General features: G+C 31.2%; 2 protein-coding genes across 3 annotated transcripts; one reads left to right on the top strand and one right to left on the bottom strand.

The window, feature by feature from the left end:
• Positions 1-13077: 13077 nt before the first annotated feature.
• LOC137827969 (magnesium transporter MRS2-2-like) lies at positions 13078-15214 on the bottom strand. The gene is made up of 5 exons (XM_068634354.1): positions 14946-15214; positions 14194-14347; positions 13942-14063; positions 13553-13627; positions 13078-13389 (listed from the first exon to the last, which is right to left on the bottom strand). The coding sequence occupies exons 1-5, from the start codon at positions 15075-15077 to the stop codon at positions 13135-13137; spliced, it is 738 nt and encodes a 245-aa protein (XP_068490455.1). The 5' UTR covers positions 15078-15214; the 3' UTR covers positions 13078-13134.
• Positions 15215-15236: 22 nt separating this feature from the next.
• LOC137827968 (embryogenesis-associated protein EMB8-like) lies at positions 15237-26541 on the top strand. 2 transcript variants are annotated; one of them, XM_068634353.1, is made up of 14 exons: positions 15922-16436; positions 16534-16595; positions 16889-16989; positions 18080-18169; positions 18913-19035; positions 20408-20485; positions 22897-22982; positions 23134-23182; positions 24988-25044; positions 25127-25257; positions 25350-25433; positions 25657-25726; positions 25940-26065; positions 26157-26541. In XM_068634353.1, exons 1-14 carry the CDS (start codon positions 16096-16098, stop codon positions 26181-26183), a joined length of 1425 nt encoding a protein of 474 aa, XP_068490454.1. In that variant the 5' UTR covers positions 15922-16095; the 3' UTR covers positions 26184-26541. The 2 variants fall into 2 exon arrangements, with proteins under 2 accessions (XP_068490453.1, XP_068490454.1); XM_068634352.1 differs by having other exon boundaries at positions 15237-16436; positions 25940-26541.
• Positions 26542-26631: the final 90 nt, after the last annotated feature.

Here is a 26631-nt window from a genome sequence, read left to right as displayed (position 1 = left end):
AATGACAAACCTATTTATAACCCAGCGTAAACCCTAGAATTCGAAACGTTGCAAACAATATGAAACCATTCAAAAATATATTATCTAACGGTCAAAATAGCAAGTTCACGTCAAGTCATTTAAACTCATCAAAATAAAGCACGAAAACCAAAGCGTTTCATATCAAATCAAATCAAATGTCAAAATTATTATATTATATTAAGACACAAATATTTTTGTTTAAACTTAAATAAAATATTTATGTCTCGGGGGCTAGTGTACTGGTAGGCCGAGAACAACATGCTGAGTAACCAAAGGGTGATAAGGCTAAAACCGAGAGGTTTAGGCCGAGAACAACATGTTGAGTAACCAAGAGGTGATAAGGCTAAAACCGAGAGGTTTAGACCGAGAGCGGAAAAGATGTGCATAAAAGAATAAAATAAAATATAAATATTATTATAAAAATGAAACCCAATTAAGTTAAAAACCTGCATGAGGGGTGTGTAAATAATAAAAAGGTGTAGAAAGAAAGTCCAAAAGAAAAGGGGAAAGCCCATTAAGAAAACTCTATAAATAGGAGTTCAGAGTAAGAAAAAGGTAAGAGTGAATATTGTCTGATGATATTTGAAATTATTTCTGACTTTGGCATCAGAGCGCCTTGCAGGTACCACCCCCAACCTGTGTGAGGGAGAAGCCGAGAGCACCTAACCAGGAAGAGTTCAAAACATGAGCCCAAGAAGAAATTAAGAGAATCCGGCCCAAGAGTAGAATATTTGTGTAAAGTCTAGTCTCGTCAACCTAGTTTCAGTATTCTGGGTCCTTGTTGTAAGAACAAATATTAATAAAAGCATCTATTGAATTTTAATAAATATTAAATAGTTTATAAGTTATTTATGAAATTAAAAAATTTAATTTAGCTTAGTTTTATTTTTGAATAGATTAATTCAATGTAATGGGTTCTAGATAGACGTACACAATAATTGTTATTGTGAAAGTAAAAGAAAAAGACAAGGATTATCACGTGCTTGGTGTGGAGGAAAGTTTGTGACAATAACGGTCAAAACGTGTGTTTGAAATATTAATAGAAAAATTCATTGGTTTGGTGTCCCACAGTGTCGGAAAGTACAGTGTGTCTTATGTGACCCTTAACTCTCCATTCTTAAAGTCACAATAATCAACTTATGTAATTACCGCTACAACAAAATCCATAAAGTTACGTACTTCTTAAAAAAAACATGTACTATTTTGTAAAGTTATGACTCTGATGATCCAGAATTTATCTGTCATGGAAGATTACAAAATTAAAATTATTTTTTTAAATCCGCAACCATTATCTCAAAATTCTTTTCAAATTAATAAATACGTTAATTTCATAAAAAAATATATTTATAATAACATCACCCATACATCCTATAGTTTCACGTTAGTCAAATCGAAATAAAAAATAATTTAAATACATGTTTATGAAGAATTCAACTTTGTAAAAACACCTTATAATGGTTTACATTCACTTATATATTATGAAATATTTGTATTTTAATATCTCTAGTCGATGTAGGATTTCCAACATCATATTAAGAAGTGAACTTTAAGTATAACTCAACCTTATAAAATCGATTCAGAAGTTGAGATTTGCACTCACTTATATACTATGAAATATTTTTATCTTTAGTTCATGTGAGATCTCAACATCTTCCTCTTTCCTCTGGGTCGCCTTTCAAGGACAAAATTGAGACGAAGTTTCAATTTCCAAAGTGGACAATACCTCAAATGTAGTAATTGACCCTGACGATACTATTTCAACAAACTTGAAGTCGAAACATTGGTACTGTACCATCACAAGATTGCTAGGAATTAGCCCGAGTAGACCGACCCATCAGGTAGCTCGGTGAGGCCAACCGAGCAAGCCCAAAACACGGTAAGGTGGGCATAAAACCCAATTCATTGATCTTGTTAAAATAATATCAAGAGTGAGCAATTTCACAACATAGTTAATGCGCTTTTAATTCCCAAAATTCCGGCCTCCTTAAATGCTATACGTAATGTCCCCGATTAAGTCACATAAATGATTTAATTTACCTGCACAATATCTTTTATTACGCTACAAACATACTCCATGATATTCAAATTCTATGAAAAGATATCATAAATTGTCGTTTTAATACCTGGAGAAACCATGGTTAAAGATCTAAGTCCATGAAAGCTTATAAATACATTACCACCCCTAAGGAGTACTCTAACTCGAATTTATTTTAGTATTATATTCCCTATATACACATAAATTTATGCTTTTATTGACTTGAGCGTCAGAGTATTTTCTGCAGGTGCTGACCCACTAAAACTTGAAAGAAGACTATTCGGAGCTCACCCAGATTTCGATCGATTTCATCTAGACGAGAACAATTACCATATAAAAAAGAAGTTCTAAAGACAAATACTCATCGAAAATAAAAAGTAATTCATGTTTCAACCTCCAAAACAACAAATAATATCTTAGACATAAAAATACCATTTTAACAAACTTGATGTCGGAAAAATCAATATAAAAAATTAACAAAATTATTTTGTTATAGATATAGTTATTTATAATTTTCAAAAAAGACTATTAAAGATATATAAATATTATTCAAAAAATTTCTCTAGAAAAGAATACAATTATATTCGCAATGAAAATTAAAAAGTGAGAAAAAAATATATTAGAAATAAAAGAAAATAAGTAACCGAGGCGCAAGGGCATCCATCCCTCACAATGCCTTCGTTTTTTTTAATACTAAACAAATTATTTAACAAAATATAATAGGAAAACTCTAATTATTATACTTTCCTTTTGTATTTTTTTCCTCTCATCGGTGTTTTTGCTATTTTTATTGTTTTTAAAAATTTGCGATTATTATTATTATTAGCACATGTAAGAATTGTTCATGAAAATGAGGTGCATTAGTATTATTTCCTGAAATGGTACAAAATACGAAGGTGTAAAAGAAGTAAGTCGAAAGGTGAAAAAGGAATTTTGCAGATTAAACCTGACACAAGTAATAATTTTTTTAAAGTAAAGATTCATGATAAGTTAATTTTTTTCATTATGCAATATTTGTAGTTTGATTTGTTGAATTTTAATCTTTCAAAATTGGAACACATGTTTAACAAAAGGATAATGCCTTTTTCTATGGTTTTCAAAATTTCAACAACGTGCTTTCTATAATGCTCTCTTTTTTCAATATTCCTCGTTCTGAATCGAAGACTTTAGTACCATTGTACCAAGTCAAATTAAACTGTACTCATAAATTAATTATTAACTTATTTAATTAATGTAAAAGTTTGTAGTTAATACCAGAAAGTATATAAGAATTTTTGTTTATAAGTTATAAGTTAATTCTATTAGTTTTTAGTTTATAATTTATTTAATTTTCTTCTTTTATTATTATTATTATTTATATTTTAATACATTATTTTATTATTCTAATTTTATTATACCTATTGTTCTCACTGGAGATTAGTTGTAATCATCTCAAATAGATGACCGAGCTGTTGTGGATGAGTTAACTTCTTCATTAGTGGATTGCAGAACTTTGTTTGATGAAGATTGATAGATAATCCACTTGCAAAAAAATTAGTTAGTAAGAGTTTAGATATATAAGAGTATCTAAGTAATTAGAGGAAATTGAGTGAGTAGTCATTGGAAAATAAATATTTATTTATAAATTTTTAGACTTGGAGAAATATTTAATAAGCTAGTTATTAAAAATTGGTTGATTAGTCTGTTACAACAAAAAACAGTTTGTAAGTATATCAGAATTATTTCGATTTGTAAGTTGTTTAATCCAACTACTTTATGTGAGTATTATTTTCTCAATATTTTTTGGTATATAAGTTTTCCAAGAAACCCAATTTTCAGGGTAATTGGGTTTCATTTTAAACTTTTGTTTTGGTCATATTTTTGGTTGAGTTTTGAGAAACGTCGTCTTTTCACAACTAGCTTGTATAGTTGGAGCTTCACGATCCTCATTTAGCTCGATGTGACAGTGTGATTATAATTATTATAAAATAGTACAAATCCATGTAAGTATTCCTAAGGAGCATTTATACCTAATGGTGAATTTTAATAACTTAAAAGACGTTACATCACCTAGGTTGTTGGCGTTTCACCTAGGTTGTCCTTTAATTGCTTCTTCTTAATTTTCTAGTTCCTCTAATGAGATACCTCTGATAAAGAGAGAAGTTACTCCTATCGAAGATGATCCTTCAATAGTTGTATTGACTCATTTTCAATTGAAGGAGATTGCTGAGAGGAAACTGACCTTTCATTTTTGTCGATGTGGCAGCTTTCGCCACTCCAAAAATAAATTAGGACCGAAACACCTATTTTAATGTTGCTGTTGCATTAATTTTAGTAATTATTTTTGAACTTTTTTTTATACAGTTTGATTTAAACAAAAAAACTAATATTACAAGATTGGAGGAATAAATATTTGTTTACATAACAAAAACTGTAAAAAACGAAATTTAATTAAACATTATTTTAAATTAAGAGATAAAAACTTTAAATTTTAAAAATTATTTTTTCCTGTAGCTCGAATGAAAACAATGTGATTAATCATTGCTTTAGTTACACAAAGGCAATGGAAAATTCACCAAATGGAAGTCAAGTTTGCATTCCTAAATGACCCACTTGATGAAGAGGTTTATATAAAGCAGCCGTCGATTTCATACAATCTGACAAAGAGGAGAAGGTGTACGGACTATGCCACTGGATTCAAAAAAATGTGCATCGGATCATGGTATTTATGTAAAGACTAATGATTATGAAGATTTGCTAATTTTATGTCTTTATGTTGATTTGGTGACTTCAAGCATATCATGATGAAGGAACTTGAGATGAGTGATCTCGGTCTTATGTCCTACTTTTTGGTTATTGCCAAGGAGACGATGAAATCTTCATTCATCAAAGGAAATTTGTTGTTGAGGTTTTAAAGAAGTTTAAGATGGAGGATTCAAACCCATTTAAGACTCTAATTGGGAAGAACATGGTCAAATTGGAATATTGTAGATTAGAAGATCAGGTTGCAGATCTCACTAAGCCATGGAATATTGTAGATTGGAATATTGGCATGAAGGTTGTTCCAAATCAGAATTAAGCGAGGATGTTGGTTATTAATTTAGATTTTATTACCATTAAATTATTTACCGTTATTATTGCATTAATGGTCAATTTACATAGCTATTAATATTTCTATTTTATAGCTTTCAGTATTTGTAATTTTATTATATATATCATTGAAGTAGTAAATCAAAATGAATGAATCAGTTAAGCAGTCTTGCAATTATGTTTAATCAGTTTCTACAACTTTTTGCATGTTATTTCCTTCAATTAATTTCTACATTTTAGTATTGTTTTTTCAGTAATTTTAAATTGCAAAAACACACTTGAAAAAGAACAATTTTTTTAATTCATGTTTAAAAAGATTATAGAAATTATACCTATATGAATTACAAACTACAAGAAACACAAGTTACGCTAAAGAATTTGCTTAATTTATCTTGCAAGCATTTATCGGCATTGATTTTGCCATGTAAGAATGGAGATATTTTTTTTTTATTAAAGTTAGCACGAGTAGTTTTTTTAATGCAGAAACAATATTTTGCATATAAGTATAGTTATTAATTAAAAAATAAAGCATAAAAAAGAAGAAAAAACTATTGTATGTAAGTTTATAAGGAGGAGAAGGGATCGTATTCACATATGTGCCGATGATTAAAACTATAGCAAATAATTTATAAATTTGTTTTATGTGACATTTTCTTCTTCGTTGTAGTGTTTGTTCCGTTGTACTGTCACTTGCTACTGATTTACCTCATGGAACACACTTTGTTTTTAACACTTGAGCATGACAGATGAATGTATCACAACATAACACTTGGATGTATCATGTCATAATATGTACGAGAGCATAGTAGAGATTATATCAAATACTCATATGTAACATAAGTTATAACTTAAAAAATGCAATATATCATGAATGTGTTAAAAATATTTATTAGAGCACAAAAAACAAAAAAATACATGTATTAGAGAAAAAAAATATAAAATAGATAATAACAAATCAATATTTTTATTTGAAGAATATGTTTTACATAAGCACCAAATGAAGAAATTTCACACACAACGTGTATCTCCTTTATTTCTTCACATGACTACAACAATTCTTACTTTGATCATATGGATACAACAATTGAATAACAATGTTCAAAGATTCTTTGTCATACTAAGTTTGAATTCAAACTTAATATTCACAATTCTTATTTAAATACACTCCTACTCTCCTCACATTCAACCACGCTTAGCTGAAATGTTTTTTTAGCTGTGCTAATTTTTTTTTAAGTGCTTAGGTGTGTCAATTTGTCTTCACAAGTTATTTCTCTCTTTACATATGAATATTTTTTAAGATCTTATGAATATTTTCCTATTATATTTATTTTAGTCTTATAAATATTTTGGTATGAAATTATATATGAATTTTTTTATGTTATATTACTACGTATCAATAATTTTTTTCAATCTTACCAATATTTTTACAATATTATATATATATATATATTTATATTTTCTATTATTTATGAATATTTTATATTATATTATATATGAATATCTTTCTAAGATATTATAAATATATTTTTATTATATTTTTTTATTCTCATTAATATTTTGCTATGATACTATATATAAATATTTTTATATTATATTACTACATTTCAATATTTTTTTCGTTCTTAATCGTATTTTTACATTATATATATATATAAATAAATATTTTCATATTACATTATTATTTATGAATTATTTATGAATATATATATATAAATATTGTGGTAAAATTGCTCCAATAATAAAAAAAATCAATTTCTTTATCCTTTCTATCCCATCTATATTTTATGCTTTAGTAAGTCCTTGTGATTTATCCATTTTTTTAACAAATTTGTCCTTCAAATAGCGTCCAATCAAGTCTTTCATGAACGCACCAAGCACATTGAAATTGATTGTCACCTAGTTCGTGAAAAACTTAACTTTGGTCTCCTCAAACTGCTGCCCATTACTTCTGCCATGTAAGTTGCTGACATATTCATCAAGCCCCTTACTTTCACACAGTTCTCTACTCTCAAATCCAAGTTGGGTCTGACAAATATCTACTCCCCAGCTTGAGGGGTGTTAACATATTTAGTTTTTCTGTTTTAAGTTATTGGGCTTTGTTTGTTTAACCCAACTTCCCTTTTCTGTTTCCGCTAGGTCTTAGTCTTTTTCTTATATATACACCATGTATTTTACTCTCTAATATACAAGTAAATAAGAATTTCTTTTGTATTTTTTTTTCTCTATTTTTCTCTCTTTTATGCTTAACTTATTGTCTCTTTTTCATTGCAATTAGGGTTCATCAAAACCTCCCTTTCTCCATTGTGTTTTCGTACGATTACGTGCGCTCCATTTGATGCACTACATCAGACAAGAAATATTCATCTTCATTAACTGTAATATATATATATATATATATTGTTATATAAATATTGTGGTAAAATTGTTCCAATGATAAAAAAAATCAATTCCTTTCTCCTTTCCATCTCATCTATATTTTATGCTTTAGTTTATGTAAGTTGGTTATTTAGTTTATGTAAGTTGGTGTTACACTACAAGAAAATTATCAAATAAAAATCAATTTGTAAACGCCAAAATAATTAGTTGTAATAGTAACTAAATTAGATATCATTTTAGAAATTAAAAAAAAATAGTTTCTAAATTAGTTTTTATTATTGTTAAATAGTTTCTAAATTGATATCTAATTAGCAACCAAGGTTTTAACTACCAATTATTTAGATTCTAAATTTGGTAGCAAAAACCTTGGTGACTAATTAGATACCAATTTAGAAACCATTTAACAATAATAGAAATTCATTTTAAAATCAAAAATTTATTTAGTTCCTAAATGGTCTCTATTTTAGTGACTATAGCAACTAATTATTTTATTTTTTATTTCTAAATTTGGTTTCTATTTAATGATTTTCTTGTAGTGTTATACCTGAGTTTAATTTTTTTTTTGGTTAACAACATCATCATTGTTTTCCATCATTTTTTAATTCATATCAAATATCACTACAAGAAAATCATGAAATAGAAACTAATTTTAGTGACAAAAAATAAATAGTTGCTATAGTGACTAAATTAAAGACCATTCTAAATTAGGGACAAAAAAAAATTAGTTTCTAAATTAATATTTAATTAGCTACCAAGATTTTAACTACCAATTATTTAGTTTTTAAACATGAAAGTTATGTAAATTTTAATTTTTAATATTTTAATTTTTAAAGTTTTATGAAAGATGAAATTAATACAAATTATTTAATTTTTTTATTAACTACCAAAGTTTTATCTTAAATACGATGCCCTCTCCACTATTAAGATGTGGAAGAAGGATGAAGACAGATAATCTTTTATGTGGTCTGACTCCCTCCACGTTCATGGCGAAGGAGGCCAACACCAAAAACATCATCATATATAGAAAATGGTAGTTTTGAGGCAAAGTGAGAGTAAGAATAGATGATATTGTTGACTGTTGAAGGATTTATGGTTTCTACACTACTATCTGCTATTTCATAACCTAACCTACCCACTTCTTCAAGGAAGCTGTGTTTTTTGGACTCAACTTCCTTTTCTCATTAGAGAAGTAAGTAATTTATATATTTTTTTAAAATCTCTCACATTATGGAGGATAATAAAAATCTTCAAACTTTTTATATATTACACAAGAATATATTAAATATCTCTGTATCAACTAATTTGAGATCCTCAATAAATATTTAATGAAAAATTAATTGGATTATTAAAAACCAATAATTTATGATTTCTCATCTAATTATAATTCATATCTAACATTAATATCATTTATGGTTTTATTTTATTTTATTCTAGTCAGTATCATTGATTCTATTTTTTAACTCAAAAATAAAAATAATTAAGGAATTAAAACAATATCCTATATTTAGGAATATGAACCGATAATAGAATAATATACATTCTAACCAACGAGATGAAATTACAATTTATATATTTTTTAAAATCTAATTAAATGTTATCATAGAAAATATATTTACTTTTTTTATCTATAATAAAAATCTTGAAACCTTTGTTAGAAGTCTCTCTTATAACACTATTATAATCTCTAATGAGAAAAGACTGGTTTTTGGAATAAGATTTTCTATCTGGTTTTCTCTCTTATTTTTATTAATTATGATGGCAAAACACAAAGATATAAATATATTGTAACTCTAACTTTAACTTACTTTTAAGATTAATAATAAATAATATATGTTTGGTTTTACAGAATTAGATATTTTTTTACATTTTATTGGAACTCGGTTTTTTTTTTTATATAAAGTCTACAGGTCTTTCAGATTTTTTTTTGGTAGGTGTACTTTTGATTATACTTCAAATAAATTTAGAATATATGTTTAAAATCATATTTATATTATTTAATTATAATTTTATTTTTTATTATATATATTTATATTTAAATCTATCATATCAATTGTATATAATTCTTAGGTTGGTGAAAGCATTATTTTCCAACTTTTTATTGTAGTTTTTATTTAAAAAGCTTATTCGAGTTATTAATTTAATTCAAGTGTAATATGTAGAAATTAAGAAACAAAATGAGTCATTATCCGGGAATAATCATCCATACTAGTATAAATTACGAAGAAGAAGAAGGAAAGTGTAGTGCAATTTTCTCGTAACAGAATAAATTCAATTAAATATAAAGAGAATTCACTTATCACTGTTCTTTTGTTAAAAAAAAATAACTGATACTCAACTAAAACGAACTGAAAATAAGGATAATAGTTATGATTTGTAAGAGAAATGAAAACATGGAAAAAATATATGTTATATAATTTGGATTCTTTTTCTTTTTTAGGATTTTTTTCTTTCTTTTTTGGTCACTCAAAATAGAGAAATGAGAAAGAGGAAAAAGTTGGGGAGGAAGATTTCGATTTTGTAAACGTCATACTTCTTGTTTTTTTCTTTTTTCTTATTAAGGAAATACTCTTGTCACGTAAAGTATTTCAAGATATATAAAAATATTCTGGATCTTCAATAAAATTCCCAACAAATATTTAATGAATATACTATATGAATATTTTAATTGAGTGATTAAAATAAAGTTATTGATTTATCAGTAGTTAAATAATTGTATATAATTAAGTTTTATACATTTATAATTTCAATTCTACATTTTTACTCCTTCTTTTCTTAATTTCTCAATATTTTCATTTCTAGTTTTAAAAAATAAGTTGAACCTATATCAAATATATTTGCTGATAACTCCAGGTTTCTTATCTTTCTTATAATGGGCAAAATCATTTTTATTTGTGTTAATATATATGTTATAATGTTTACTCACTTATTGTAATTAAAAAACTCTAATCCTATTCTTGTGATTGCAATTAAAAAAATCTTAACCCATAATTGATTTTTTACTACAATACTCAATTCTATTTCTTTCTAATTTTTTTTTATTTTTTTTATCGGTAATAATAAATTAATAAATGCAAACCACTTCAGGGTGTTTCAACCCTTATACAAAGGAAACAAGAGATACTAAACCAACTACTAGCTAATATTCCCAAACTAACAAATACAATCACTAACCGGACATAGACTTAAACTACATCAAACAATCATTCTCATACACTCCAAAGGTATCATACACCAACTAGAAAAGGAAAATGAAGCGGATCGAGAGTTAGCATTAATCCAAAACCAAACATTTGTTTGCACTCGTGCATACACTTCAGACACATCAGCCACTCCCCGGTTGAAGATAATAAAATTCCTGTGGGTCCAAATTTCACCCACCACCCCAACCCAAATTGTGTTCCACACTTCATTAACCGACTTTGAAAACTGGCACATCCTAAACTGTGCAAAGTTTAACACCGGATCAATATGGGACACAAACGCCACCCCCCAACCACTCTAGGCAAAGGCACCAAACCCGTCAAGCAAATCTGCAATCGAAAAACAAATTTCTTTTTGAATAACACTTGATGTCATTGGATGGATCTTAACAGAAACAACCAATTTGTATATATTTTTTTAAAAAAATAAGAACTAAATTAATTTTTTTAAAACACTATACTAAATTAAATATTGACGTAAATGCAAGGATGATTAAAGTAATTATACCTTAAAAATATAATCATGAATTTTTTGTCCTTATAACTGTCTAACCAACAAAAAATAAATTACAATTTAAAAAAAAACCTCATTACTATAATTTTTTTAAAAATTATTATATATAACATAAATTTATTTTATATTTCCAGAATATAGTCGGTTTAGAAAAAAAATATGATACTTTCTTGAGATTTAAAAAAATGAAGTAGAGATAATAGGAGAAAATTTATGAGAATAACAATGCAGAAATAAAATAATTAAAGAAATTAGTTATTATTTTTAAAAGAATATAATAAATTAATTCATTTATTACAAAAATGAAACTTTTAACACTATGTTACTAAATTAGTTTGAAAAAATAAGTAAAATATAACTTTTTTTTATCACAACAAAGACGTTTGATGAAGACTGGAAAATTATGTAAAACTAATCCTTCTAAGTTTAGTCAAATGACTTATTTAGTCCAAGAAAATGTATAACTTTAAATTAATCATTGAATATTAATATATTAAAGAAGTTTGCTGAAAATAGATGATATTTTTTACATTATTTTGTCATGTAAACCCTTATTAAAATACAGTTTTATCCATATATTGTACGGACTAAACTGTATTTTAATAATAACATAAAAAATTATTTGAAATAAAAGATAAATATAAAAGATATACCTAATCTAGATTTATTCTAAATTCTAATTTATTAATATTTAAAATTAATTTTAAAACATTTTCAATACCAAAGAAGATCCATCTTTAAATTCATCTAATTCACTCTGTGTGTGTTTGTTAACTTTGTATCACAATTATCTTAAAAATTATATTTATGTTATTTCCTAATTAATTGAAATTATAAAAAAATCATTAAGAATGTATTAAGATTAAAATGTATTAATTGTTCTACCATGTTTGTTTTCTCTGTTGCCAGTTCTCCAACTTCATTTCCAACTACACCCATACCAGTTCGAGCATGGTGCCTATTATTTCTCTGACTAAAATTGGAAATCCAAAGAAAATTAAACCTTTGAAATGGTTTGTGTTTAGAGTTTGGATCACCATGTTATCCTTATTTACATAAAAATTAGAAGTGAACAGAAACAAAATAGTATTAGATCCACATAAATCATGTAAAAATTGTTATATTCAACTTAATTATAATTTAATTAAGTATAAAGAACTTAAAATTATTCAAAAGGAAGAATCAACTCAACTATGACTCTATAGACAGTACTTACTATCTGTCATGACAATGAGTGAATCAGATAACAAAATAGCTGAACCAAAGGCTTATACCCTCAAAAAATATATATAGATCCTGGTTATTGGTACTAAAGCAGACCCATACCTCTCATCCAGATGTTGAACTAACTCTAAAAAAATGTTGCACAACATAATTATTAGACTATTATGTACAACTTTCTCAGTAAATTATTTTGACAATCCAACTAATCCCTTTTTGCAAGCATAGGCTGTTATCATGACAAACATCAAAGCAGAAAATGCTCCTCAGACAATAACTACCTGCAACAAGGCATAATCATTTTCATTCTTTGTTCACATTATCTAGTCCAAATGATGTTGTGTATATTGACAAACTCCATACAAGTATTTAGTGACATTTACCTCCTTGTTTTTTAAGAAGGAATCTATTAACAAGTCACATCTTTCTAAGAAAACAAATTGTCCGACATGGATCTGCTTTGTCTGAAATTCAACATTTACGGCTCCCTATTGCACAAGTTTACACATACATGATACTTACTGTGGTTAATTTGTTCAACGTATGAACACTTTCACTAAAATAAGCCTGAAACATGGATAAAGACCGTGGTTAATTTGTTCAACGTATGATCAATTTCACTAAAATAAGCCTGCAACATGGATAAAGACCATTAATAGCAAGTTTTCCTCATTAAAACAATGGAAGATATTTTCTTACTATTTTCTAAAGCAAGTAAAGTTTATAACCTCAAGTAACATTTCAAGCTCTTCCACATCATTTTCATCTAAACAAACTGTTGCTAGACTTGCCCTACTTGCCCTAGATGTCCTTGATCCTAAGGTGGGGGAGGCAGCAAACCAATTTGCAGCACCTGTTCCACTGGCTGGTGATGAGGAACCTGTTTTTCTTGACAGGTATAGATCAGCCATATCATCATCATCATCCAGCAATTGTTCAAGCTCATCTCTGACCTGTTCTAGATAACAAGAATTGGTGATGGGAGAGGAAAAAGGAACACATGTTGTTTTCTACTTAAAACTGATCAAGGCAGTTTAGTCACATTAAATCAATTCTATTTACATAAAGAAAATAGGCTTTTTTTCCTGGTGAAAATTTTTCACATGCTTGACCAACCTTTTGTACTCTAGCTGTCAATCTTGTCATTGCACTCTTCAGTTTTCGAACTCTATCCAAATTCCGACTACTAATCTGCAGATTACATTAAACTAAAGTCCATGATAGAACCGAAAAAGTCAAGAAATAAAAGGAATAAAGGGGAGCAGAGCATCCACATATAAACCAGACAACAACAAAAAAATCATTAATAAGCAGGCATAACTAGAATGAACACCTCAGGCGATGATGAGTTATAACAAATGAAAAGGATAGTAACTGAGATGGAGGAAATAAATTTTCATTCAGCCACTTTCAAGCAGCTTAATTTGTTAGCCTGTGTTATACGGTACGGGGGATCCCAGATTAAAAAGTAGACACGAAGATAAAGAATTAAATAATATATGTACCTTGGAGGTAAGTTCATCTAATGCAGGATAAGCAGCCATCTCCAATTCTGTTGCACGTGCAGCAAGAAAACTGCCAATGGCTTCTAAAGCAACTTCCAGGGCCCGAAATTCAAAGAGTGACTCTACATTGCATAATTTAGACCATTCAGATAACAAGGGCAATAGATAATGCAAATAAAAGAAATATTTATAAGAATAAATGCAATCATTGAGTTTATTTATTACTTATGGTTCATCATCAATATAACATACCATCCTCTGCAGCTGTTTCAGTATCATGTTGGCCACCAAGATACTCTTTACCATCTTCTTGCTGTTGAAGACCGACACTTAATTGAGGCAACCGCCTTTGCAGTTCCTCGACAATAGGGATCACATTTTCATCTGTTGGATCTCTCAACAATACCTATACCATAATTTAGATACAATCCGGAATTCAGGATGTGGAAGCAATGCCATCTCAATTTCTAGATACAATTATGAATTCTACAAGGGACCACAGGTTTGAAATAGGAATTCACATATATAAAAACCAGGTCAGAGAGATAGCCAATGAACCATTTGAGGCTGCCTCTGCAATATTCTACTTATATGAAAAAAAATGTCCTTTGCTGAGAGATATTCTTGTGCAAGTCATGTAAAATATATTCTTGCACAAGAGCCACTACGTTAAGCAAGGCAAAAGAAGCCAACATGTAGTTTACTGTCTTCTACCCATCTTATTCAATGAACTTGACAACAAAAACAAAATTTCAATCAATCATCTGATAAGCCAAGACATTAAATACAAGAGTAGGATAAACTGCTCAGAGACAACATCCCATCTACCATCCCTCTTATTCTCTTATCTCAATTAGTCAAATGTCAGATTGTCAATTATGACTAGCCTAAAACAAAAAGAGTTAAATCTTGTCTCCCAAATTAATTTCATAATGTTCTTATTCATGTTCTCAAATCCCGCCCCTTGAGAGATAAAAATATTGAAGGATAAAAAGTTGACTAACCTCTTGAGCGGTGATAATTGCCTTGATATGCTGAAACACAGAATCAGAAAAAAAAAAAAAATTGTAACAAAAAATTAAATAAACAAAACTAAATATATGGTTGACCTCCAAGTTAGAAGAGACTAAGGGCATGGCATACTAAATTTCGGAATAGGAGAGTCATGAAAAAACTTATGGCCACATTTTTACTATTCTCTCAAGTAACCTACTTTCCTCCTCCTTAGAAACATGTGGGTCAAGATCACGAAGGCTTTTAACAAAACTGTTGGCCTCATCCCGACGTTTGAGCTTACAATACCAATCAACAATGGAGTTATAAGTATTCTGGTCTGGTTTACATCCCTGCTTGATCATGTATCGAACTACATCAATAGCTTCAGCAAACATCGAGTCAGCAGCATAAGTTGCAATAAATGTGTTGAAAGTTACAACATCAGGAAGAAGTGCAGAGTCTTTCATTTCAGAAAATATTCGCAAAGCGTCCTTCATCCTACCATTTCTGCAATATGCATAAATAACAGTGTTGTATGAAATTCTATCAGGTTTCATACCTTTCTCCAGAACTTCCCTCAAGATTTCTTCTGATTTTTGAAAGTTTTCAGACGGCTGTGCATATACATCAAACTATTATATGTAGTCAAACTCGGAGAAAATCCCCTGTCATGCATAAAGTTCAAAATCTCGTTGGCTTTGGTCACCATCTGCTTCCTCCCATATATCGAAAGCATTGCATTCAGAGTAGTAATGCTATTTTGACTAAATATTCCAGACACCGCATTATCTAAGGGAGTGGAAATAGCATTGGAATTGGTTTTTCCAGCATAGCATTGTTTAGACTAAATGTCTATGTCCGTAATTTTTTCTTATTTTTTCTGCATTTTCCATTTGTATAATTTTTAAAATGGATTACACATTTTGATAAATTTTTCCCAAATAATATTTGCTTAAAATAAAACGACGACGTTTACGATGAAGCGTGGGTCACGTGGATGTTCAGGAATGGTCGCTAATTTCACGCGCCGCTCTTCCTCACACCATGGTACTGTCCTTTCTCTCTACCTCCCTCTCTTCCCTCTGATCTAACATACAGAGTAACTAACCACCATTGCCAAATTTCAATTGAATAATCCCTGATTCGTTATTCTCTTCCATGGATTTGGATTGGTCATCTTCTACCTCCGGGTACCGTCTCCTCTTTCAAGCGCTCTCCCTCATTCCAATCTCCCACTACCTCATCTTCGCCTCCCTCCTTCTCCTCCTCCTCCTCTACCGTTTCCTCGAGTTCCATTTCCTCCAGGACCTCTTCTCCCTCTTCGCCGGTTCCCCCGTCGCTCTCACCTTCCACCCCGCTTCCGAAGTCTACGACGCTGTCGTCTCCAAATGCAGGATTCTCCACTCCTCTTACCTCGCCACGCCCTGGCTCTCCAGTCCCCATCTCCAGACCGTCTTCCTCAACTTCTTCGGTCGACCTCCCTTTTTCAAATACCGAAGGTCCTCCACCGTTCTTTCTTCAATTTTTGTGTGTCTGATTGTGTTGTTGGATTCGTTTGTCTAACCGTTCAGCTTATTATGTTCTCTTATCTTTCAGACAGCTGTTTACTACCCCTGATGGTGGAACCGTTGCTTTGGACTGGCTAATGAGTTCCGACGGTATTACAATATATCGAATCTTCATGCTTTTTTAGTTCTCTTTTCATAACGCCTGCATACTTCGTCACTTACTCTTAGGATCAAATAAATTTTGGGGAGGAGTTTATTGGAAAAAAATTCTCAACTCACAAGCTGCTTTTATCGGGTGGAGTTGGACTAAACACACAATCTAATATATACTATATATGATACGAAGTCTATTCTATATGATTCCAATTCCAACTAAGTTGTATACCAGTTATGTACAATTCCAAGGTTTGATCATTCATTCTTATGTTCTTGTCATGGCACAGTTTCTGCTGGTGCTATCCATATGGAGGATGGTTTTTGTAAAGATGAATCCACTCCCATTGTTGTAGTAATTCCTGGTCTAACAAGTGACTCTTCATCCGCTGTAAGTTATATTAATTTCAGTTTATGTTTATTCTTAATGTTGTTGTTATTTCCTCACTATACAACTTAGTTCGAATTTGGAAAAACCACGTACTTGTTCCCTCCCAGTGAGCAGCTACTTGACTGCTTGGTCAGGGCTTGTAAACTTCCTAGCTTAGTGTCTTGATAGGTATGCTAAAGGCTTTATGTTGTGCTGCTTTAGCATCATTTTCTTTTGGCAACACTACGCAAGATAGGATTATATTATGTAACAGATGGATTGGGTTGGGTTCATGGGTTTCAACACCAAAAATTCCAATACCCGACTCAATGTACAATGGGTTTGATTGAGTTGGGTTGAGTTTGACTTAAATAATCAAAATCCCCAACCTGAAGTATTTGAGTTGGATTGGATCGGTTTGGGTTAATGAGTATCCATCCTGTGATCACCCTTTAAGACATTGTTTGATTCATGTAGCCACCTTATGAGAACAAACACTTTGTCGTTGTTGTCACTGTCATAATTCAGTATGCAAGTTCAATACTCATTTTTTTTGTGTTGTTTTGTATGATTTCTTTGATCTAATCACGTCAAAATTGTTTGGTACTTTGAGTTGAATGTTAATGGGACTTTACTGTGCCGTTGATTTGATTTTTTTGGTAGAGGTTCTTTAATTTTCACAAATTCAGAATATATGTTTCACCTTTTTTATGCATGCCTAATACATATTGAGAAAACACACAAAATAATGTCACACGTTAAAATCCTCCTCCACAAAAGCCTTGGCCTGCCATTATGTCTTCCCACCTGCTACTGGAATTGAGCCAGGAGCAATATTAGGTTGATATTTGATTGATGCTGAGGTATTATTATTGCTAAAAACATTGCTCGCCTGAATAGTTCTAATTTTGTCAAAAAATGAAGAACATGTCTCGTAGAATCATTATAATTTATTAATTTATTCTGTTAGACATGAAGTATTCTAGACTTTGCCTTATGAGATAGTTATTAATTTATGATTTTCATCTTTTTGTTGATTTGGAGTTTCATTTTATATTAGATTGCCTCCTTACAGTTTGTTTTTCGTTTATCCTCCCCACTTTCTTGGTAGTATCTCAAACATCTTGCATACCATACAGCTAAGTGTGGATGGAAAGTTGTTATCAGTAATCACCGAGGACTTGGAGGTGTTTCAATCACGGTAAGTGTTTCTGCTATTAGCAGGTTTTTAATTCAATTTTCAGGACAACTTGAATGCTATCGATATACTTAAAGACTATTTGCATCTATATATTGTACTCAGTACTTACCTATAAGCTTCTAAATCAATATAAAATTATAGTTATTTGGTGAAGACTTGGATTGGTCTTGTATCTCTAAACTAAGCTTGTTCTACTACCATTATTAAAATTTAAGGTTAGTTAATAAGTTGGCCAATTAAGCTCAGTAGGTAGGGAAAACCGGCCAATCTATTTGCATGTCAAGAAAAAGAGCTCTTAAATAGCCGTAAGTTAGTAACAGTAAAGAGTTTAAAATATCTGTTTAGTCCAAGGAAATGGTTTTTATTAACAACATTACAAAATTGGTGAATACACCAATTTTTCACAGTAGGTGTCAATGTTCCGACCTCAAGTCCGTCAAAATAACTTCGTTAGGGTTAATCACCACATCTTGTGGAGCTTAGAACTCCATCACAATTTTGTTCTTAAAAAGTACCTAAGAGGGTTAAGGGAGGAAGGAAGATATATTTAAATTGTTTTTGGCCTCGACTTTTAAACAATGTGAAATTATTGAGCGGACACAATTGTCCTTAATTTTTTTTCTTTACTTTTTGTCAGAATATTAGGATTATTGCATCTCAATACTGTGATCACTGTGGTGTTATTAGTTTTCTTGTTTAATTAATTCCTCTAGTAATGCAGTTTTTCATTAAAATCATTTCAGTCTGATTGTTTCTACAACGCTGGATGGACTGAGGATGCACGCACTGTGGTTAATTATCTACACAGAGAAAACCCCAGGACACCTTTGTTTGTTGTTGGTACTAGCATTGGAGCTAATATTCTGGTAAATTCATTGCTTGAGATTGTTTAAAGTTGAAACAATGCTTTTGCCATGTATATAACTTTTTCTATAAGCTATTTTAGCTTTCTGAGAAAAAAGACACTTTTCTTTCTGAGGTTTTGTCTTTCTCCCCAGGAATTTAAAATAATAGGAGGTATAGTTCACGAGGCTCCCATTCCATCAAATAAGGTCTAGAGAGGATAGTTACATGTAGTCTTACCCCTGCAAGCGGAGAGATTTTTCCCAGGATTTACACCTTTGAACTGAGGTCACAAGGCAACGACCTCACTGTTGCACCTAGTCTCGCCCTCTACTTACATCATCATTTTAAATTAAATCGTTTATGTTCTTTTAAAAACGCATAAACAAATGAACCTTGATTATTTAATTTAATTAATCACATCATATGATCTAAACCTATAAATTTCCGTATCACATACGTCTTGAAGTGCCATTTATAATTTTCCACCCTATTGACCTTTAGGGTTTCTCCTTGTCGGAGATGATGAATTTTTCCTCAGTTCTTGTATTGGTTTAGCATAACCTTTGTTAAAAAAATGTTCTCCGGTAGATATTATGATATTAATGTATCTTTGTTCATTATATGTAATATTAATCTTAGTGAGACTCGATGTTCAAACTTAATGTGGTTCATTATTTTCTGTTGAGGACCATCTCCAATGAGAGTTCTTAAGAGGGTTGATTAATGCTAAACACCTTTGTTTAAAATTTTTTTGCGATGAACCTGAGTTAGTGTTGCTTACACAAAGCACTGGTGCTTGTATAAGCAGCCTAGCTTAAAACTTTCTGGACAAAAGAATGTTGCAAAAGGGAGAAGTTATCAGAAAAACAAAACAGAAAGTACAACGAAAACTAAAATGATCAAAACTCATAATGATTTAAACAACCCGATTTAAAAAAAAATCACAAAAAAAGGATCAAATGTAGGATCCACAAAATTAAGATTAAACTGCCACTTTAGCAATTTTACCATTAGAGTGAATTTCATTGGCTAGTGTTTAAATCTATCTGGCATTACAAGACTCACAAAATTAAGCTAAACAATCCATTTAAGCAACCATGTATTGTGGATTCTCTTATTGCTTTAGAACGTGACTTAAGATAACTCAAACATTTACCAGTTTCTAAGATGTGAGAAATAATCATCTTGAAAACCACTGTAAAATATATTAGGGTGTAACCATATATATTGCAACTCCTGTGTTAATGCTTAAATATTTTGTAATACTTAATATTGTGACCATTGGTACATGGTCTGCCTGCTTTTCAAACTACTCAATTTTTAACTTATTCTTACATATGTAATGAACTTAGTTTCGTCACTGCACTGTTTAATTTGGAAGGTTGTTTGCAGATAAAATATCTTGGTGAGGAAGGTGAGAATATTCCTGTAGCTGGAGCTGTAGCTGTTTGCTCTCCTTGGGACCTTTTGGTTAGTATTTTGATTTGAAAAATTAAGTTGGGTCTACTTTTAGCTGCGTTTTAAAAGCGATTTGGTACTTGAACCAATAAGACCATTCCTTCATTATTGTTGGTTCATCCATTGTTAAACCAATGATAATTTGAATATAATCTTACATAGTGAATAATAAACTATCATAAAATCATACGAAATGTAGTTAGTTAGCCTTTTAAATTTACATGAATATATTACGTATCCTGCAAGATAAATTCAATAATAAAAGGCTCATTATTGTGCATAATTTGTGGACCTTTTGCATGTTAATTTATTTGTTTTGTAAAATATTGTTGGAGACCTCATCTTATGAACCGGTTTTATAATGTTGAGTTAGGTTTAAATTCTACGTCTAAATATGGTATCAGAGTCATTCAAAGTCTATCTTAGCGAAAATTTGTTGGGTTTATCTGCTATTGGGTCGCTATCGGACTACTACCCATAAATATATAGTATCACGCACGAGTTGTGATGTGATCCAAAAATACATAAAGATGACCAAGGATGCTACACTTGAAGGGTTATCTCAACAAGCAAATAAAGACCTCATTAATAGGAGAAATGGACAAAGCCCAAAGCAGTTCTTCTTATTAGTCTTCTCAAAGGATGAGGCCCAAGCCCAATTAATATCTTTTTGTAATATCTTTAGAATAGTTTTAAAATAGAAAATAAAGAAAGGAGCATAGGATTTATGAAGAGTAGTTCCAAAAGTCACTTTTGGAAGCTTGAAACTTGTTGGCGGCATTTGCATGTGCCTTTGCCTTCTCATGCCTTTTCATTTTCCTTTTGCCTTTTGAATGACCAGCCCTCTATTACTATATAAGTAGGAGCTTGGCTTTTGTAAAGACAAGTTGAAATTGAATTTTTGAATAAAGAAACTATACCAAATTGGTGAGAGAGTTGTGTGAGACTTGTTCTCTACTCTTCTTCCTAGTCTTATCTTGGGAGGTTCTTGGGACTCTCAAGTGGCGGCATCCACTCATCTTGAAAATCTTGTGTTCTTGTTTTGTTCTTGAGTGAGTTCTTAAATTGTTATAGAATCTTGATCCAATTCTTGAAAATGTCATATAATTGGATCAAGATTCTATAACAATTCAAGAACTCACTCAAGAACAAAACAAGAACACAATATTTGAAATAAGAATGCAACAAGATTTAAAACTTCCGATTGGAACACAACAAAGAACAAAACCCACCAATTGAAACTCAAGAATTCAATATAGAAATGGGTTTCTTTGGAAACCGAAACAAGAATAGCATGTACAATGGAAAGGAACTGAACAAAGTGAAGAACAAGTGCAACAAATGAAAGGAAATCACAAAAGGAAACAATTGAAATTGAAAAACTACAAGAAAACAACAAATGGGTAATTATGGAAGATGAAAGGAGATGGACTTATGTGGTTGATGATCCTTGGAATGTTTCACGCCACTTGAAGGTGGAGAAGCTTCAAGATGAGTGGATGTCGCCACTTGAAAGTCCCAAGATAAGACTAGGAAGAAGAGTAGAGAACAAGTGTCAGACAACTCTCTCACCAATTTGGTATAGTTTCTTTACTCAAAAATTCAATTTCAACTTGTCTTTACAAAAGCCAAGCTCCTACTTATATAGTAATAGAGGGCTGGTCATTCAAAAGGAAAATGAAAAGGCACATGCAAATGCCGCCAACAAGTCTCAAGCTTCCAAAAGTGACTTTTGGAACTACTCTTCATAAATCCTATCCTCCTTTCCTTTATTTAAAACTATTCTAAAGATATTGCTTGGGCCTCATCCTTTGAGAAGACTAATAAGAAGAACTTTAAATGCTTTGGGCTTTGTCCATTTCTCCTATTAATGAGGTCTTTATTTGCTTGTTGAGAAGACCCTTCAAGTGTAGCATCCCTGGTTATTTTTGGATCATATCAAGTTGGCAGGTCTCGACGTGAGGGAGGAGGGTGTGTTGGAGATCCCATATCAACTAGAGATAAGGACATTTCATAGTATATAAGTGAGTGCAAACTTCACCTTATGAGCCAATTTTATAAGGTTGAATTAGATTTAAAAATCATTTTTTAATAAATATTTTGATTAAAAATCAAAAGGATAATTGACTCAAACTAGTTTTTATTGTTTTCATCTATTTCTTCATCTAATTTTTTTTATATTATTCTCTAGACCTTTTTACGTGTTATATTGTTGTGTTCCTTATATTGTTCTCTAGGACTTTAGCGTACAAGGTGTGTATGCTTTTTGGTCAAAATTGTTTTTGTTTTATATAATTTATGACATCATCAATGGAGTTTTATTGAATTTGCACCAATTCCACATACTGTCAGTTTGAATTATTCTTCATTTTGTTTGTTATTTACCTTAAGAGAAAAAATGATCACCTTTTTATTGTTTGCAGATAGGAGATAGATTTATAACCCGTAGGCGTGTGCAGAAGTTTTATGATAAAGCACTTGCAGTTGGACTTCAAGGTTATGCAAAATTGTATGTCTTTGCCATTCAAGTAGAATTTAAATATGTTGTTTTTTCTTCTATTGTGCTCTTCATATGCGAAAAGTTGTTGCAAAACTACGAAGGTCATCTGCTTCATAATGTACTTAATTTATATTTATATCATTACCAATATTCATTGCAGACACCAGCCTCATTTTTCTCGCCTTGCTAATTGGGAAGGGATAGAAAAGGTGCCCTTTACTCTCTATAATCCGTATTTACTACTACTAAGCGTAAAATGTAAGGCATGCGGTTATTTAAAATTTGTATGATGCAGGCGTGTTTAATCCAAGTTTGCTCTGTTATTTAATACTCAATTTTAATGATTTATTAATCATTTATTGTGGTGTCAAGGCTAGTTACTAGTCTTACTTTGTAGGAGTAGTAAACAAGAAAGATACATGGAGGGGGTTAAGTTACTTACCTTGTAGGACTAACCAATGTCGTAGAATATGGGTTTAGGACCCTTAATCTCACAAACCTGATTTGTAAAACTAACTAGAGCTGTCAAAGTTGGTTAAGGCCCGTGAACCAACTTGGCCCACCACAAGTTCAAGCAAGGTTGGGTTAAAAAATTGCAAATTTTGGTACAGATTGAAATCAATCTCGACCCACTAAGAACCCGACTCACTCGGGTTTGTAGTGAATTATGTTGGCTCACCAACCCGGAAAAAGAATAAATAAAAACAACACCTTAACGCAGCCTAACAACAATCTAACACAATAAAAAATGGTGTGGTCGTTCTCCTCTCCTGTTCTCCTTCTCCCTCACTTCTTTTCTCTCAAAATCAAGATCTCTCAATTCATGAGTTCTTTTCTTCCTCTACTCTAGGGTTTTTGCCAGTCGTTGCATGTACAACTTCTAGTCGCCATACGCTCCACTATCAACAATGCCGCACACCGCGAGACTCCGGGCACCCCCACACACCATTTAGATATATTATTTTGTGTTTGGTATGCATATAATATGATATTTAAAAGGGTAAATAGTCGGTTTAGTAAAACAAATATTAACATATTTCATCATGTTTAAGGTAATTACACGTTTGGTCTTTAGTAATTACTGTGTTTATTAAAAGGAAGATTAACAGTTATTTTCAAGGTTAATTGCATATTAACCTTAATTTTCTCTTAATAAACACATGCCACAGTTACTAAAGACCAAACACATACTCCATTACCTCAACCATTAACTAAATTCAAACTCACTGAAATTAAAGTTTGTGTACTAATATTGTTACCCTTTTTTTCTTGTATTAAAAATGAAATATATCCATACTTGTTGTATTGAACTGGCTATTTACCTATTTAGAATTATTATTCATAGTTATTATTCTATATATATTAACATATGTCATGATCATTATATGCATATGACTAGGATGATTACGGATCATGTTATTCTAGTAATTTGGTTTCAGTTTTCATGTGAGAAAAAAATTATACTGAAGAAAAAAACAACCAGAAAGCTACATTTTTTTTTTTTAATTTAGTGAGTTGGCCTGTTTGACGCACCAATCCGTGGTGGGCTGGGTCGGACTTGTTTTTTTAAGTTCACTGATAAGTGAGCTGTGTTAGGTTGGGCCTTCAAGTGGCCAACTCATGGGAGTGAGCCGGGTTGGATAACCTGTTTTGACAGCTCTAACTAGAACTATTCAAGTTTTGTAAATTCTATTCAAATAATATCTCTTGTTGAGATGAAGGATTAAACCATCATCCTTGAGGTTACAAACAAGACATTTTTAAACGAGGCCACACCTAAGGTGAACTAGGGGTGACTACAATTAAGGTGGTTTTCAAACAAAATGTCGATCATTTTTGTTCCTTAACGCTCTTGATTGTGCTATTTTATAATGCTTGGTTTAAATTTAAGAGTTAAGGACATTATTCAAGTGATTGAATGATGGATGTTAATTATGTACCGCATTTTCTTGTTTTTTGTAAGTTCTGAAATTTTAACCAATCATGTGTGCATACACAATCTTGTGCTTCGCAGTCTATTTCCATTAGAGATTTTGATAATCATGCCACCCGCATTGTTGGGAAGTATGAGGTATGAATCTGTAGTATTCTATTTTTTTGCCTTATCTTTCGTTTTAATTCAAGTCGATCAACTAAAATCATTGTTTCCTTAGACCGTGGATACGTACTATAGACGCTGCAGCAGTTCTAATTATGTCCAATCTGTTTCGATTCCGCTTCTCTGTATCAGTGCTCTGGATGATCCAGTCTGTACCAGGGAAGCCATTCCCTGGGATGAATGCAGGTACACTGCTTTAATGTTTTCCTTGGTTCTGATTAATATGATTTTTCTTGCATTACTTCAATATTAACTTAATGCTTCTACTATTTTGATAGGGCAAATAAAAATGTTGTCTTGGCTACTGTAAAGCATGGAGGACATCTGGCATTCTTCGAAGGGATAACGGCATCTGGCCTGTGGTACTTGAGTAATTTTATTCATCTGATTCTTCAGCATTTTCTTACTTGATCTTGCCAACTTATGCAGTTTTCTGTCGCTCAATTATTTCAACATTTTCTTTTGTCTGCAACATTCTAATATCGTCTATATCATTCCTTGATTCAAGTTGCACTAGAATATTCACGCCATCAACTGAATTCTAGTTATAAAGAAAATGAAAAGCAATTTGCTTCCCTCTCGCAGGTGGGTAAGAGCCGTTAATGAATTCCTTGGTGAACTACACGCTAGCCATTTTATGCATGTACAGAAGAAGGTAAAGATGTGCTCACGGTAGACTTTAGTCACTTGTTTTTCCCATTGAATGTTTATTCATCCTCTGGTTGTGTATTAGTCTTAAACGTTTTGGTATCTCATTAGAAAATGTAATTTAGGATTTTGGTGGACCAAGTAATTTTTACTTGGAGTACTAAGCAGAGCATTTCTAGTGGCTGAAACTGAAACTGCTATTTTGTTATTTCTGTTGCAGATCCCTAAACCAAACACACCATTGGACTCATCAATTGATCGGGGCCCTTATGTTAATGTTACCGAAGATGGAATGGTGGCTGCATTGAACAACGGGCTAAAAGCTGACAACACAGAAGAAATACAGGTAATGCAGGATACACATACTGAGGGTCTAAAGATGATTCCAGAAGAAGTGGTTAAACGAGATGAGGCGGAGACTAATGCAAAGACTGCAGGTTCGGCAGCCATTATTGCTGAAATAGGTAGTGCTCAGGATGCAGCAGCGAATGTAGTAGCACCTTTCAAAAGATACCTAAGCCAGTTATCTCGACAAAATCAATGGTCCATCTGGTTGCTACTTTATATTGCTATTACCACAAGTTGGCCACTGGTTGGTTCGGCTCTATATATAGTATTTGGGAAAAAGATAAGGAGTATCTTACCAAATGGATTGGTCAGAAGATAATTGCTTCCTTCCTAATACCATTGTTGTATTTATCTATGTAGATGTATAATAAATAATATACTCCTATTTCTTTGCCCTGCAATCGGGGTAAATCTCCATTTCTAGGCCTCTGGACAACTTAATTCGCATTTTCACTGCTTTCTTATTTTTCCTTAGACCATTACTTCCATGTCATTCGCATCCTACCCTGCAACTAACGGAAAACGCATACATATAATTGTTATCTTCCACATTCAGGGTTCAAA

The sequence above is a fragment of the Phaseolus vulgaris genome, chromosome 7 (assembly GCF_000499845.2).
Source record: "Phaseolus vulgaris cultivar G19833 chromosome 7, P. vulgaris v2.0, whole genome shotgun sequence".
NCBI classification, from domain to species: Eukaryota; Viridiplantae; Streptophyta; class Magnoliopsida; order Fabales; family Fabaceae; genus Phaseolus; species Phaseolus vulgaris.
Note: the sequence above shows the minus strand (reverse complement) of the source record. Positions and strands in the feature narration are given on the sequence as shown.

Excerpts from the sequence above, each read along its gene's own strand:
- LOC137827969 (XM_068634354.1), bottom strand. The coding sequence starts at position 15,077 with ATGCCCTTAGTCTCTTCTAACTTGGAGGTCAACCATATATTTAGTTTT. Across the intron at positions 14,064-14,193 it reads TGAAACAGCTGCAGAGGATG|AGTCACTCTTTGAATTTCGG; the intron begins GTATGTTATATT and ends TATGCAATGTAG. Across the intron at positions 13,628-13,941 it reads TAGATGAACTTACCTCCAAG|ATTAGTAGTCGGAATTTGGA; the intron begins GTACATATATTA and ends TGTAATCTGCAG.
- LOC137827968 (XM_068634352.1), top strand. The coding sequence starts at position 16,096 with ATGGATTTGGATTGGTCATCTTCTACCTCCGGGTACCGTCTCCTCTTT. Across the intron at positions 18,170-18,912 it reads TTGGAGGTGTTTCAATCACG|TCTGATTGTTTCTACAACGC; the intron begins GTAAGTGTTTCT and ends AAATCATTTCAG. Across the intron at positions 25,258-25,349 it reads ATTCCCTGGGATGAATGCAG|GGCAAATAAAAATGTTGTCT; the intron begins GTACACTGCTTT and ends CTATTTTGATAG.